General features: G+C 33.0%; 2 protein-coding genes across 2 annotated transcripts; both read right to left on the bottom strand.

The window, feature by feature from the left end:
* Positions 1-7,514: 7,514 nt before the first annotated feature.
* LOC111615595 (beta-1,4-glucuronyltransferase 1-like) lies at positions 7,515-10,304 on the bottom strand. Its single transcript, XM_023357001.1, has 4 exons — positions 10,117-10,304; positions 8,851-9,084; positions 7,703-8,744; positions 7,515-7,640 (listed from the first exon to the last, which is right to left on the bottom strand). Exons 2-4 carry the CDS (start codon positions 8,943-8,945, stop codon positions 7,515-7,517), a joined length of 1,263 nt encoding a protein of 420 aa, XP_023212769.1. The 5' UTR covers positions 8,946-9,084; positions 10,117-10,304.
* A 6-nt stretch (positions 10,305-10,310) lies between these two features.
* On the bottom strand, positions 10,311-12,674 carry LOC111615614 (beta-1,4-glucuronyltransferase 1-like). The gene is made up of 2 exons (XM_023357025.1): positions 10,641-12,674; positions 10,311-10,578 (listed from the first exon to the last, which is right to left on the bottom strand). Exons 1-2 carry the CDS (start codon positions 11,685-11,687, stop codon positions 10,381-10,383), a joined length of 1,245 nt encoding a protein of 414 aa, XP_023212793.1. The 5' UTR covers positions 11,688-12,674; the 3' UTR covers positions 10,311-10,380.
* Positions 12,675-13,670: the final 996 nt, after the last annotated feature.

Consider the following 13,670-nt stretch of genomic DNA (forward strand, 5'->3'; position numbering starts at 1 on the left):
TTCTCTGAACGTCTAATCTCGGGGTCAACGTACTCCCGAATTCGACCTCCTAAATACAGTAACTACACCGGATGACAAAACGTCAGTGTCTTACTTACGGAAGCTTTTAAGTCCTTGGATAAGAGTTTACAGAAAGTAATTCGATACTTTGCAATGAAATAAACGAAATCCGTCTAACCAGGAAAAGTGCGCTTCGTTACGCAAAGTATTGCACTATTTAATTCTAATTTATTTTAATTAACATCATTAATCAGTATTATATATAAATAAATACATATATATATATATGTCGTTATATTTACTTCATTTTTTTTAATCAAGGTTAAGTTAGCCATTAATTCTTCTTTCCTTACGCAATTATTTCGAAATAAAGCGAAGGGCTTTCACTTCTACTTGTTCTACGTTAAAGAATAGGAATTTCTTTCAACCTCGGCCATAATATGAAACTGGGTTGATTTAATAACGTGGAGTGCAACGGATGTGAATGTTTCGCACCGGATAAAGGATCGAAGGTCGGAATGACGATATTAAACTTTTATTTATTTTTATTTTTTATTTTTTGATAAAATATGGATAAGATTTCTATTCTTAAATTTTAATTTAAATTTAATAAAATACTAAGATTTTTTTTAGCAAAAATTCTCTTTTACTGATTTTTTTATCAATCGAAATTTTTTAACAGTTTAAAAAAATTGCTAATTTTTTTTTGTTAAAAAATCGTTTAAACATATTTAAATTAAAAATTTTTAATGGTTTAAAGTGTTTTAGAATTGTTTAAGATAGAGTTTTAAACGATTAAAAGTACCTTTTAATTCAATCTAAACACCTTAAACTGTATTTTTAAAAAAGAGATTTTAATTGGAATAGTTTTTTAAAGCGATTTTTAATAAAAACTAAAACTTTTTAATCAGGAACAGAATCTTTTAACAACCGGAACATGTGCCCAGACTAAAACCTTTTAACAAGAATGGACTTTTTATCGAAGGACTCAGCGCTTTTCAATAAGAACAGGAATCCATTTAAAAAACAAGAAGTAACTCTTAATATTGGCTTTTAAAACTTAAAAAAATTTAATTATAAATTTTCAATCTTTTAAGTCAAATTAAAAAATAAATAAATAAGATTTTAGTAAAACTTCTGAAGCTGTTAAAGTATGAAAACTTAAATTAAAGTTAAGATATTGAAGCCTTTTAAGAAAATATAAAGAAGTTTAATACGAGCTTAAGAGGTTTTCTTTTTTATATAAAAATATAATTTAAATATATCTAAATTTTAATGTTCTAGAACTGAAATATAACTGTAAAAGTTTATTATAAAATTACATATTTTAATTACCCTCTCAGAGCATTTTAAAACTCAATTTTTAAACTTTTTCTGAAGGTTATAAACTACTTTTTTGTAAGTGCCGCCATTATTACGATACATTTTTCTCTTTAATGTTTTATTACAGCTAGAATTCGGGTACGATATATTCTTTTTAAAATCGTTTATTGCAGCCAATAATAGCACAAAAATTGACCATTTTGTATCTTTACGATGCGACGTCAATATGCCTCTGATATGAGCCATTAAAAATTCTACCAAATAAAAAATAAAACAAATAAAAAAATAAAGCTGAATAATTATATAATTTTAAAAAATGCTGTTGTCTTTTTAATATTATTATTTATAAATTTTCTAAATAAATAAAACGTTGAGGAAAATCGTTATAAGGTGATCAATAACAGAGCATCTTGTCCAATTTTCTGTTCATCAACTGCACGATTGGCTTGTCGTGTTTTGATGTCATCCCAAAAACCTGAGATAAAATAACGTTAGAAGTACTAGGGTGGTGTTAAGATGACGGCTTTATCAACTCTATATTGTTGGAAAAGCGCCAGAAACTTTATACAGTTGAGATTTTGTAGCATTTCGCCTTTAATCCATGGCAAAATGTTTTCTACTGTTGCTTCTTTAAGCAATTTTTTATCTAAAAAAATTGAAATAAACTAGGCAATAAATTCTTAAAATATCTATTTTGCACATATACATATATATGTTTAATTCTTAGTAAATAATACACGTCTTAATTAATTTTGTTTATATTCGACTTCAAAAACAGTATAAATTATGACTTCTTTTCTCATTTTGCCAAGTGGAAGAAATGATAAAAATTTATAGGCGCTTGTATAAATCATAAAGTAAAAATTTAGTAATATAAAACTCTCTTTTCTTTAATATTTACACTTAAAAATCTCGTAAAAATAACAAGAATCGTAAGAGAAAGAGGAGAGAAAATTTTTCTAATTAGAGACATATATAAAAGATATTGTTATAAAAAGCATAAAATAGCTATAAAAGTCAACAGATTATTTTAAAACAAATTAAAGTTACAGGTTAGTTTTACGTAAACAACTTGATTAACGACAAGATGTTAAAAGACAAAGAATTTTTGCAATAAAAAGAAGTCGTCAACAAGGCAGTTGTTTAGTTGAAATTGTGCGAAATATTTTGAACGTTACTTAAAAACTTTTATAGTTCTTATTTTTATTTTATTTTATTTCTTATTTGCTTATAATCGCTTTTACTATTTAACTATAAATAATCCAAGAACAATTGCTAGATCGTGAGATTTCTGTTACCTAGTAACATCATAACTTCTTTCTATTCAAATTTCTCTCTTGAATAATAAACTTTCGACTGTAATATTGTTTAAATATTACATAAATAACGTCAAATAATATTTGTTTAATGTTTTTTTATTGTATTTTCTATGATTTTAATTGAATTGTTTTATGTTCTACCCTCAATTGTATGAGCTGTAGCTCAAGACATAAAACTTGCTTACTTACTTCCTGAGAGTAGGAGATCATCATCTCTAGTTTCCGGTTGGATAAAGACTTGAAAAAGAATCAAATTACTAAAAATGCAAAGCGAAAACTTCAAAAATAAGAATAAATTAAATCAAATTTTATTCAGTTTTATTGGTCTTTTAACTCGCAATAAAATTTTATAATAAGTTATACTTTATACATTCATTTCTTAGAAGAGCTTCTAATACCAGTGAGCTTTTTAATCCTTCCTTACAGAGTTTAATATGTTATTTCTTATATTATAACCGATCAAACGAATAAACACATCTTAAATATGCTTTTTACTTTATAGAAAAATTATATAAGATAATGGAAAGTTTTATATAAACGATAATTCGCAAGACTGTAAAATTACATTTCAATCATGGGAAAATAGTTTCATCTTTTGTCTTTTTTTACACTTTTTGTTTCTGGATGGTTTTCTCTTTGCTTCGAGAGATAATACAATTCTTCACAAAAGTCCCAATTCGACTGTCTGAGAACGACTTCCATTGAAGTTCCTGACAAAAATTCCAAAAGTTATATCAAGGACAGATTCTATCAGCGTCATGTGTTAGTTTTTTTTCGTCATCCTTTTTCTTCCTTCCCTTCTTCACTTCCCGAAGGAGTGAAGAAGAATTGGTAAAAGAAATCGACCGAAAGAAAGAAATGATTTTAGATATCATTTATATAATTCTGTGTTTCCTTTTTTCATTATATAAAAACATTTTTCGTTATATTTCTTCAAAATTAAAGTTATTCTTTTTCTCCTTTTCCTTTTTTTACTGTTTATACTGTATATATTTTATATCTAACTTCTAACCTACAACTTTCTAGAATTAAAAAAATAAATAATAAATCTATTTTATAAATTAAAATTTTATTTTTCTGGTTTTTTAATGTACAAAACCCGTTATTTTATTTAATAAGTAAAAAAATGTACCTTTACTTTAATATACATCTAAAAAATTAATGAATTTTCTTCGACAGTAAAGAAAATATTTTCAGCAATAATATAACTTTGAATAATTTAGATAATATGTAATTGTTTTCCATGATTTTCTATCCATCAGCATCATCTATAACAAACATTTCCAGATATATAGTATCAACGTCTAAGACGCATCCAAGAATGCAATGCTTTACAGTAATAATATAATATTAAAAGTATACAACATCAGCATCTGTTATATATCAAGCAACATCATGTTTTCCAGTAATATTACAATATTAAGAATGTAAATGAGATGTTTAATGTAATATTTACTCTTTTCTACTCTTCTCTATCCATCATCATCTATAACACACACGCACATTTTAAGATGTACAACATATTCTAATGCATTTGACATTAATATTTATCTCTGATGTCTTCTTCCACTCTTTATTCGTATCAATTCATTCGAGCAATATTTTCCAACTCATTTTCTTCAATTACCCATTTTATAAGTCACCATTTTCTAGAAACAACATAATGCTAATTTATCATTGTAATTATCCATTCGCACCACGTTCAACCAAAGTTTGTTTCGAGATAAAAATCCTTCCCTACGAAAATACATATTTTAAACTCGAATACGTTTATGGTAAATTTGAAAAAGAAAAATGTGTATAAAGTAAATTAGAATTGAATTAATTCGGCCTTTAAAAATATATATATATATTTGATTTTGACAACACGTGCACTAAAGTTATAGTAAATAGAAGAATTTTAAATGCAACGTGACAAATGTCGCGATGCATTTCAGTCACGAAACTTTAAAATTTCAATCGATGGTAGAAGGTTCTCTCAGACTCAACATAAAGGACTACTTTTCTTCTAGGCACCAGTCAATATTTCGAATTTCTAAAGTACACTTCACTTTCTTTTACACTATACATATCGCATACATAAAATATAAACATCTTTAACTCGTCTCCATTCACATCGACACGAGTATAAAGTATTTTATAATGTATAAAGTAAATCGTTACGTCATATTTCTTAAAATATACACTATACTTTAATTAAAATATATAAAATTTTCGTAAATTATGACAATTCTTTATAGCTTTCAATTATTGATAAATGGATTGTTTTATCAATAAATTTACATATATAACATTTAGTTAATGTCCAATTGTAAGTCATTGATTAGTAAAAATTGTTTACATGTTGACGTAAATAATTTTGTTGCTGTTGGAAACCTATCAACACACCATTGTCACATACTTCAAATACGCGTTAATGGTATCTATAAATATCAAATAATTGTATTTAATTTATAAATTCTAATAAACTTATTGCAAATTCTTAAGAAAAACATTATTATATTTAAAGTAAAATTAATNTTTTTTTCAAGAACTTACTCAGAAATTAATTATTAATACAGTAATAAATATCAGAAGGCAAAGGATGGACTAAACTTGCTGAAAAAATTTGTTTAAATTGCATTCATAAAGCTTCAATATATTATGAGAAGATGAATTTGCTTCAACTCTCTTCATTTTTTTTTTACATTTTACGAAAAACTAGGATGTAAATTAGTAATAAAATCAATAAAAATACAATTTTCGACTTGATTTTATAGTTTTATCAATTTTTATTATAGATTTAATGCATATACAAGCTTATAAATTTAGGTTTAAAACTTGTATCTTTTTATTTAACAAGAAAAAGTAAATGTTTATAAACGTTTTTTCTCCATAAATTAGGCTATAAATTATTGATAAAATCAGTAAAAGTATGATTTTTACCGTAATTTTATAGGTTTACCGTAGTTTTATTATAGATATAATACACGTTTACATGCAGATTTGCGTTATTATATACGCTTAAATAATCTTTTTTCCGAAAATAGAATATAAATTATTAATAAAATTAGTAAAACTAACTTTTGATTGTGATTACGTATGTTTATACTTACTATATTTATAATAAAATAATAAAAATGAAAGAATTTCATTGAAATGTATGGTCAGGTTTATCCAATTCTTAAGATGAGATATTGCTTGATATATAAATGATGAAGATTTTTACAAATGATTCATATCGTGTAAAAGAATATAAACGAAAGATAACCTTAAAGTAACAGCTAAAAAATAATAATTAATGGCTCTATTGGCTTCATTGATAACAACCGATCTTTAGGCTATTATTATCATAAAAATGTCTATTACAGCAGTAGCTTTTGTATTCATTAAATTGTAACGAAAGCAATTCATATATCTTAAGTCAGCACATTATCTAAGTTTCTTTCCTGAAAATTCGAATATTTCTATATTATTCTGATATAAGTAAGTGATTAATTAAAATTTATTTATGGTAGTCAATTAAAACTATTAGAATAAATATTCTAATAGTTTTAATTGACTACCATAAATAAACTGCAAATTGGTATGACGTAGCCTCAAATGTTTATCCCAAAAATCAAGTAATAAAATTGAAATTAAATGCATAAAATTAAATATCGATGCAACTTAAGATAAAATATTGTACTTTATTAAATGATGAAAACCCAATAAAAATATCAAAAGATTAAAATTCATTACAATTTAATCTCTTATTCAAGTTTCCTCACAACCCATTCATACGCATCAATAATAATAATTTTCAGAAGCTTTTAATTAGTAACAAGCACGAATATTGGTGATATTTAGATTAATTTTAATTGATTCATTAATAACGATGATTGATTTCTATCTTCTCTCATCATCTTCTCATAGATTTGATTTCATTGATCTTTTTTTAAAAGCCCATTTTTGATAAAAGCATCTTAATCCTTCATCATCTTTAAGCATTTGTATACTTAAAAGTCTCCAGAATATTAATAATAATAAGATTTTATAAGAATAAATAATGTTTTATTTTATAAGAGAAGATAAAATTATAAAATAAAGAATTATTTAGCCGTTTAACGGGGGATAAATTGTCGTAAATAATGCTCAATTTTCTAGAGAATAAATTATCGTTTATGTAATATCACGAGTCTTACCGAAACCAGAGAATATACGTAATTTATATTAAAAATTATTTGTCAAATGAAACATTTCAATTAATTATTAATTTCGTGTAATAATGTAAAAGATTAAGAAGATAATTTAGCAAGGGAGATGATGAATATGGCCATCGTTACAGCAAAAATATTGTTATGTATTGGAAACACGTTCGGTGGGATTGATTCAAATTAAGAAAATAAATAGAGGGATTAAAACTTAATTCTATTTATAAACTACCCGCATACAATGTTCAATACGGAAAAGCTTTAATCTTTTGAATCTTTAAGAACTTTAAACAATAAAAAATGCGGAATGACTTAGTTTGTAACTAAGATCATTAAACCTCTAAATTTACAAAACAATCAAAAACTTAGATAATTTTTTCCTGGAATAATAACTTTTGTTCTGTTTCTCTACATTTAATAGTGCATTGTATGTAATCTTCTGGAGAAAAAAAATCAATGATCAAGCTCCTACTCTTCCTCTCTATCAAGAGCTGAATTACTCAATCTTCTATATACTTGCGTGCTATTTACACTTATATAATTTTTCATTACAGATTCTATCAGAAATTTAATATATATTATTTTATTAACTTATCTTTACGATAATATATAATAATGTATATAAATACACAAAAAAATAGCGCGACTCGGTAAGTTTATAATCCATATTATTGCTGATGTGATGTTAAAAAAATTTTAATTAAAAATAATANGGAGCTCTGCGACGTTCCGACGCACGGTCTATGCGCTTTATCCCCGGAGAGTGGACCAAAAAGGCATTATCTAAGATGCAGAAGTCGTAGTCCATGAAACACATCTCCAGAACCTACGAGTCCAAAGTAAGGATTCAAAGAGGGATAAAGGAGGAGGACCTCTTAAATAACTTACCTGAGGAAACTTGTTCATCTTCCCTTCCCACGTGAAATTCTCGTGAAAAGGCGGCTCGTTGTTGGTTCCTATGTAAAACGGTTCCCACGGTGGCGCGTGCTTAACGGTAGAAAAGATAGTCATAGAATCTTCGGGAGGAGTAGTCTTCAGCCAGCGATCTCTATCCGGAAATTTATGACACGTATCGCACACGAGTTTGTGAAAGAAAACAGCCTTCTTGCTGGACATCATCTCTAATAATTCCTTCTTCGTTTCGGGAACTTTACTGTTCTCCTCCACCTCGAAGACTGGTAAAACGTAGACACGTGGCGAAGAGACATTTTGTTCGAGGACCATGTCCAGAAACCGCGGAACCAAGTCCAGAGACGGGTACAATTCGATGTCCGAGGCCAAAACGTAGTGGGTCCGAGCCATCTTTCGGGCTACGTTACGAGCCAAGTTGATGGGGTAAGACAATTTGTGCGTTTCTCGAAAATTGATAAAGTTAAAGGTGTCGTTTTGGCAATTCACCGGCATCTCTCGCGCTTTTAGCGTATCCTCTCGGGTAGGCGCGTGCGCCTTATCGACGATAAGGTGCCAAGTGACGTTGGCCTTCAAGCAGGGGTGTCGACACCGACGTAGATATAGAATTCTCCGTACCGCCGGATAGAAATCCCGACCGGGTGCGTAAACGGCTATCGAAGCGGGCGCCTTCCAACGGAGGCACAACTGCTCGACGTGGTGCAGAAATTCGTAGGTGCCTTGCGTCGTCAAGGTTACGCTAGAATTTCCCAGGTAAAATTTATCTGCCGCTATGTAATCGTACACAACTAAGTAATTGGCGTGTTCTCGCGTGTGTAAAGGTTCCGCCAATTTGTTTACGGGACTTTGGGAGGAATCCCACTTCCAAATTAGAGATATATACACGGAATTATCCAAGTTCCCGTAATCTACACTACGTTCGACCAGGTAGTAGTAGAGGATCGTACCAAAAATGGAAGAAAAACAAAGAAAATAAATGCTTTTACGAACACACCCGATTCCAGATTTTAGTCGGCAGCACCTACGAACGAAAGAAAAAGACTTAATTGTGGAAGTCTCCCCGCCAACTAGGCCATCCGACACGGCGAAGGATACAGACCCATAAACAGGAATTGATGATCACTTACCGATTATCTCCGCGAAACATCATAATTTGATCTTCAAACCGAACGTGCGGAGGGCAAAACAGTGGCAATTTAACACGACGCCATCGTATTAACATCCAATACCGGCGTCATCGCTCGACGATCCAAGATGGCGGTCTCTTTCGTCTTTGATCGCTACGCGGGAACATTCGTTCGTAGATGGAATAAGGTGTCAAATTATCCTCTATACTTCAGCCTCTACAAATTATTCACCCGCTACGCGTCGTAAAAAAAAGGGACACTTATTACACGCAACCGTTTAATTTAACATCCCATAATTATTCTGTCATTTAAATATCAGTTTAGGTTACTTATTTAGGATTTGGAACGGATATTTATATCATCGAACGACAATGAAATTTGACCTTTTCACGGGATTAAAAAAAGGATTTTGTCGCGTTATTTTATTAGTTACGTAAACTTCACACCGGGTGTTTTTCCAAGATTTACGCGTTACGGTAGTTACGTGTATTAAGTTAGGCGAAGTAGCGAATTACGTCACGTTTCTCCTCTGATAATTTCGTAGGTCCTATCTCGGGGTCTTAAAATTTTGGGGCCGGTTAAGACGACCTCCCCGTAAAAACTGCTATCCAATCCGACGCGACCACCAAATTCGATTGCCGGACCCTTTCTCGGAGTTATGGAAATTTCGCTATCTTCGGTACCTCTTTTTTACGTACGGGAACGTTTGCGTGACGTAACGACGGTCGTTCTGATTACCGTAGTACGATATCGGAATATAGATTCGATAACGGAAGAGGGATTACAAATGTTTTTACGTATCCTCCGCATCGCGTCCTCGTTCCGCCGAGCGACGCATTCGAGCGTGTCGCCTCGCACAAATTTATTAATTCGTAAGAGTCGAGTTATCTAGACGAGTAACGAGAAAATAGAATAAATGCGTAATTACGACGAAGGTAACGCCATCCGATACGCGTTACTACGAAGCGGGCCACCACTTCGTTAAATACTACGAAAGTAAATTCTGCGGGAAATTTAACTCGAGAACATTCCGAACGCGTCTAAAATGTTTAACCTTTCCCCTTTGCGAGTACGAAGTATCGCGCCTACACTCGGGTACAAATGTTACTTAGTTACGTTAAACTAAAAATGCACCTCGACCGCCATTAGAGACTGTGTCCGGCGAATTACCGACGTCACCTCCCATCTGGACGTCGGGGATGGCGTATTAATTACTGAAGCGTAACGCGTTGGTACGAATTACTAAATACGGTAACGTCTACTAACCTGGGCCACGCGTTTGATCTTCTAAAGAATCGAAATTTGGCCAAATTCGAGAGAAAGAACGTATTACTCGTTGACAAAATGGACTTTCTTCCTCGTCACGATTTTCCGATCTTACATCCTTGCGGACTCGATGACTCTATTAACTGCCGGGTGTACGAAAGGGCCGCGTTAATTCCGAAAATGACCAGCCGCCGTCACGTGACATCGGCTTTATTCCTTCATAAATACGAGTTAATTTACATATTTACAGCTTTGCGAAGAGCGTTAGCGGCATTTGCGTTTTTGGCCGTACCGCTTTATCAGATCCCGTCGAAGGCTGTTGTAGGCGCGTCTGTTGGCCGCCACGTATTTGGCACGACGACGTTCCGACGTACCGTTCACTTTCTTTATCCCCGGGGAGTGGACCAAATACGCGTTGTCTAGAACGTAGAAGTCGTAATCCAGGAAGCACATCGCCAGAACCTGCAAAGAGCACGAGCTTAAGTGCCACGAGATGGCGTTGCGAAGGGAGCGGAGCGACTCACCTGAGGCATTTTGTTCATCTTCCCTTCCCAGGTGAACCTCTCGTCGAAAATCGGCTCGTTGCGAGTTCCTATGTAGAAGGGCTCCCAGGGGTAGTAGCGCTTGGTGATGGAGAACACGTTGAGGGTGTCGTTGGGCGGGAAGATCTTCAGCCACAGATTTCTGTTGGGGAACCGATGACACGGGTCGCATACCGACCTGTGAAAGAACACCGCCTTCTTTTTGTAGAATAACTGGAGTAACTGCTTCTTGGTACCCGGAACTTGGCAGTTTTTCTCCACCTCGAAAACCGGGAGGACGTAGACCCGTGGAAAAGCGGCGCCTTCTTCTTTGCTCACCATGTCCAGAAATTTCGGCACGATGTCGAGGCTCGGATACAATTCTATGTCGGATGCCAACACGTAGTGGGTCCTGGCCGCCTTTCTGGCCACGTTACGCGCCACGTTGATGGGATAGGTCAATCCGTGTTCCTGGCGATAACTGGAAGTGGAGTTTGGCACCCTCTGGCAGTCGGAGGAGCCCTCTCGAGCCTCCAGCAGCGTATCTTCCGCCAACGCGTGAAGCTTGTCGAAAATAACGTGCCAAGTCACGTTAATTTTTAGGCAGGGGTGGCGACAGTGACGTAGGTAAAGCATCCTCTCCACCGCGGGAACGAAGTCTCCGCCGGGTGCGTAAACGGCGACGGAAACGGGTGCCCTCCATCTGATACACAACTCCTCCACGTGATGCAGAAATTCGTAGGTTCCCTGAGTCGTTAGCGTAACGCTGGAGTTACCGGAGTAGGTTCTGGAAGCCTTCAAGTAATCGCGCACCGCCACGAATTTCGAATCCACTCTCCGATCTAAAAGTTTCTCGCGTAGATGCCCCGCTCGATCCCATTTTTCTTCTACGTATCCTTGCGTTAGATGCTGAGGGAGAGCTTCCGAGACTTCGTCACGCGGAGTAACGGAGTTACGCACGGAAGATACGAAGCACAACACCACGACGAAGAGGAGCGTCGGAAGGAGGAGGCATTTGACTATTCTCGCGCACCTGAAATGGCTCACCATTCTACACGCGTCGGAATGTTCCTAGAATAGTGGACTCTCGGAAACGGATCCCGGTTATTCTCAGGTGTGCTCGACACCTACAAATCACGGCGCACGCGTAGAAGCCGAAGGTAGGCGAGCAAAGTCCCTATCGCCGAGCGCTACGATCCAATTTCCAGTCGAGGTTCGCCAAGTCACGTCATTGACACTCTACTCCGTTTAATTACGTCATTTTTATTGGTATCGCAGAATCACTTAAAAAACGAATTTCACGCACGAATGACTGGCGAAAACGTAACAAATGCGAAGTTTAGTGTCGCGTCGCTCCTAGATGCTCGACGACGCGACGCGTTCTATTGGTTTTTTTTATAGGAGAGAGGACGCGACAGGCGCGCTCTTCTTCGTCACGCCGCGTAACTTTTACCTCTCTTCGCGATTCGCAGTAACTACTCGGAACGAATACCTTTCCTTTTCGAGACGACTCGTAAACACGGGAATTTCTCCAGTTGTAGATTTTTATCGCGCTTCCGAGTTACGACACGTGTCCACTTGTTTACTTAAAATACGCGATGTTTTCCCCTCGTTTGCGTAATGCGAGACGTGTCTATTGAATCTTTCGTAACGGAACTACTTTTAAACGCCGTCTAATACTTAGTAAACTAATTAATAATTCGCTAGATGTCTCCATTGTGTCGTCGCCGAGTGTATTCAAATTACGAACTCGCTAGTAATAGTCCAATATTGTCACGTTCTGGTGTTTTAATCCAAAAACATTCGTTTTCTCTATAGGAAACTTGTGTATTGCGGCACGTGCAAAGTGTTTACCTGTGTTCGTCTGTCAGTTCTAACTTGTCTAGTGTTTCCTGGATTATTCTAACAGATGCGGTTTATTTCGCCTAACAAATGTAGTGTTATGTCTCTTCTAATAAATCTAGTGTTTACTCCCGGTTAACTTCCATTTCTAATGTATCTAGAATTCTTTTTGGAATGACAAATATTTATCGTACTGTATTATATATTATTTCTATATATTTATATATACAGTATGCAGAAAAGATAAAAGTCATTCAAGATACATGAGCTGCACCAAAGGACTTTAAGCTGATGATGTTATATACAATGAACTTTCGATATAGTAAACTCTCAAAGGAATGAGCTAAATCGTTCACTATATGAAGAGTTTACTATATTATATAGGTGTATTATATATACAGTTTATATAATGTACAGAAAGGATAAAGGAGATATGTGTGCTGCAGCCAAAAATCTTGAGGAATCGTTGAGCTATTGAAGATACAGTGGACTCTTGATATAGTAAACTCAAAGGAATGATATAATTCATTCACTACATCGAAATTTTACTATCATCAGGAGTCACTATATTAAGAGTCCACTTTATTATACAGTATAACATTTTTATTTTCTAAAGTTAATTATAATAAGATAAATTTTAATAAGATTATCTTACAAAAAAGCTTAATTAAAATATCGAGTTTTTATTTTAACTATTAATTAAAATGTAAAAATTTTTAAGTAATAAAATTAGTTTTAAAAATAATTAAGTATAAAGACATTTATTAATTAAAGTTATTAATTGTTTGCAGAGTAATATTATTATTTTAATATGTAATATTTTGTACGCTAAAAGAATTTATTTTTATTTTTATTTTTTTTATAAAAAAAGAGATTAAAAATAATCCAAACCACAATTTTTATTATTTTTTTATTTTAAAAAATATCATAATTGATATTTTTTGCTATAAGAGGATTACTTTATGACAAAATAGAAAATTTTTCAGGATGATCTGATATAAAATTTAATCCACTTTAAGTCGAGAATTTTTTTTATTATAAAAAATTAAAGTGTTATCTAACTAAAAAAGTTTTATATATATACTTATATAAAATAATTATTTGAAACGATTTTGAAGCTGATAATGACAAAATATAAAGCATATTTTGCTTTGATTAATGCAGTACACACCTCTTAGAATTACAGTAGAT

The sequence above is a fragment of the Centruroides sculpturatus genome, unplaced genomic scaffold (genome assembly GCF_000671375.1).
Source record: "Centruroides sculpturatus isolate CEXI.00-Female unplaced genomic scaffold, Cexi_2.0 scaffold19, whole genome shotgun sequence".
Taxonomy (NCBI): domain Eukaryota; kingdom Metazoa; phylum Arthropoda; class Arachnida; order Scorpiones; family Buthidae; genus Centruroides; species Centruroides sculpturatus.

What these genes read in the sequence shown, in the direction of transcription:
- LOC111615614 (XM_023357025.1), bottom strand. Translation starts at nt 11,687, where the DNA reads ATGGTGAGCCATTTCAGGTGCGCGAGAATAGTCAAATGCCTCCTCCTT. An exon ending in AGATGAACAAAATGCCTCAG is followed by an intron (nt 10,579 to 10,640) that starts GTGAGTCGCTCC and finishes TGCTCTTTGCAG; the next exon opens with GTTCTGGCGATGTGCTTCCT.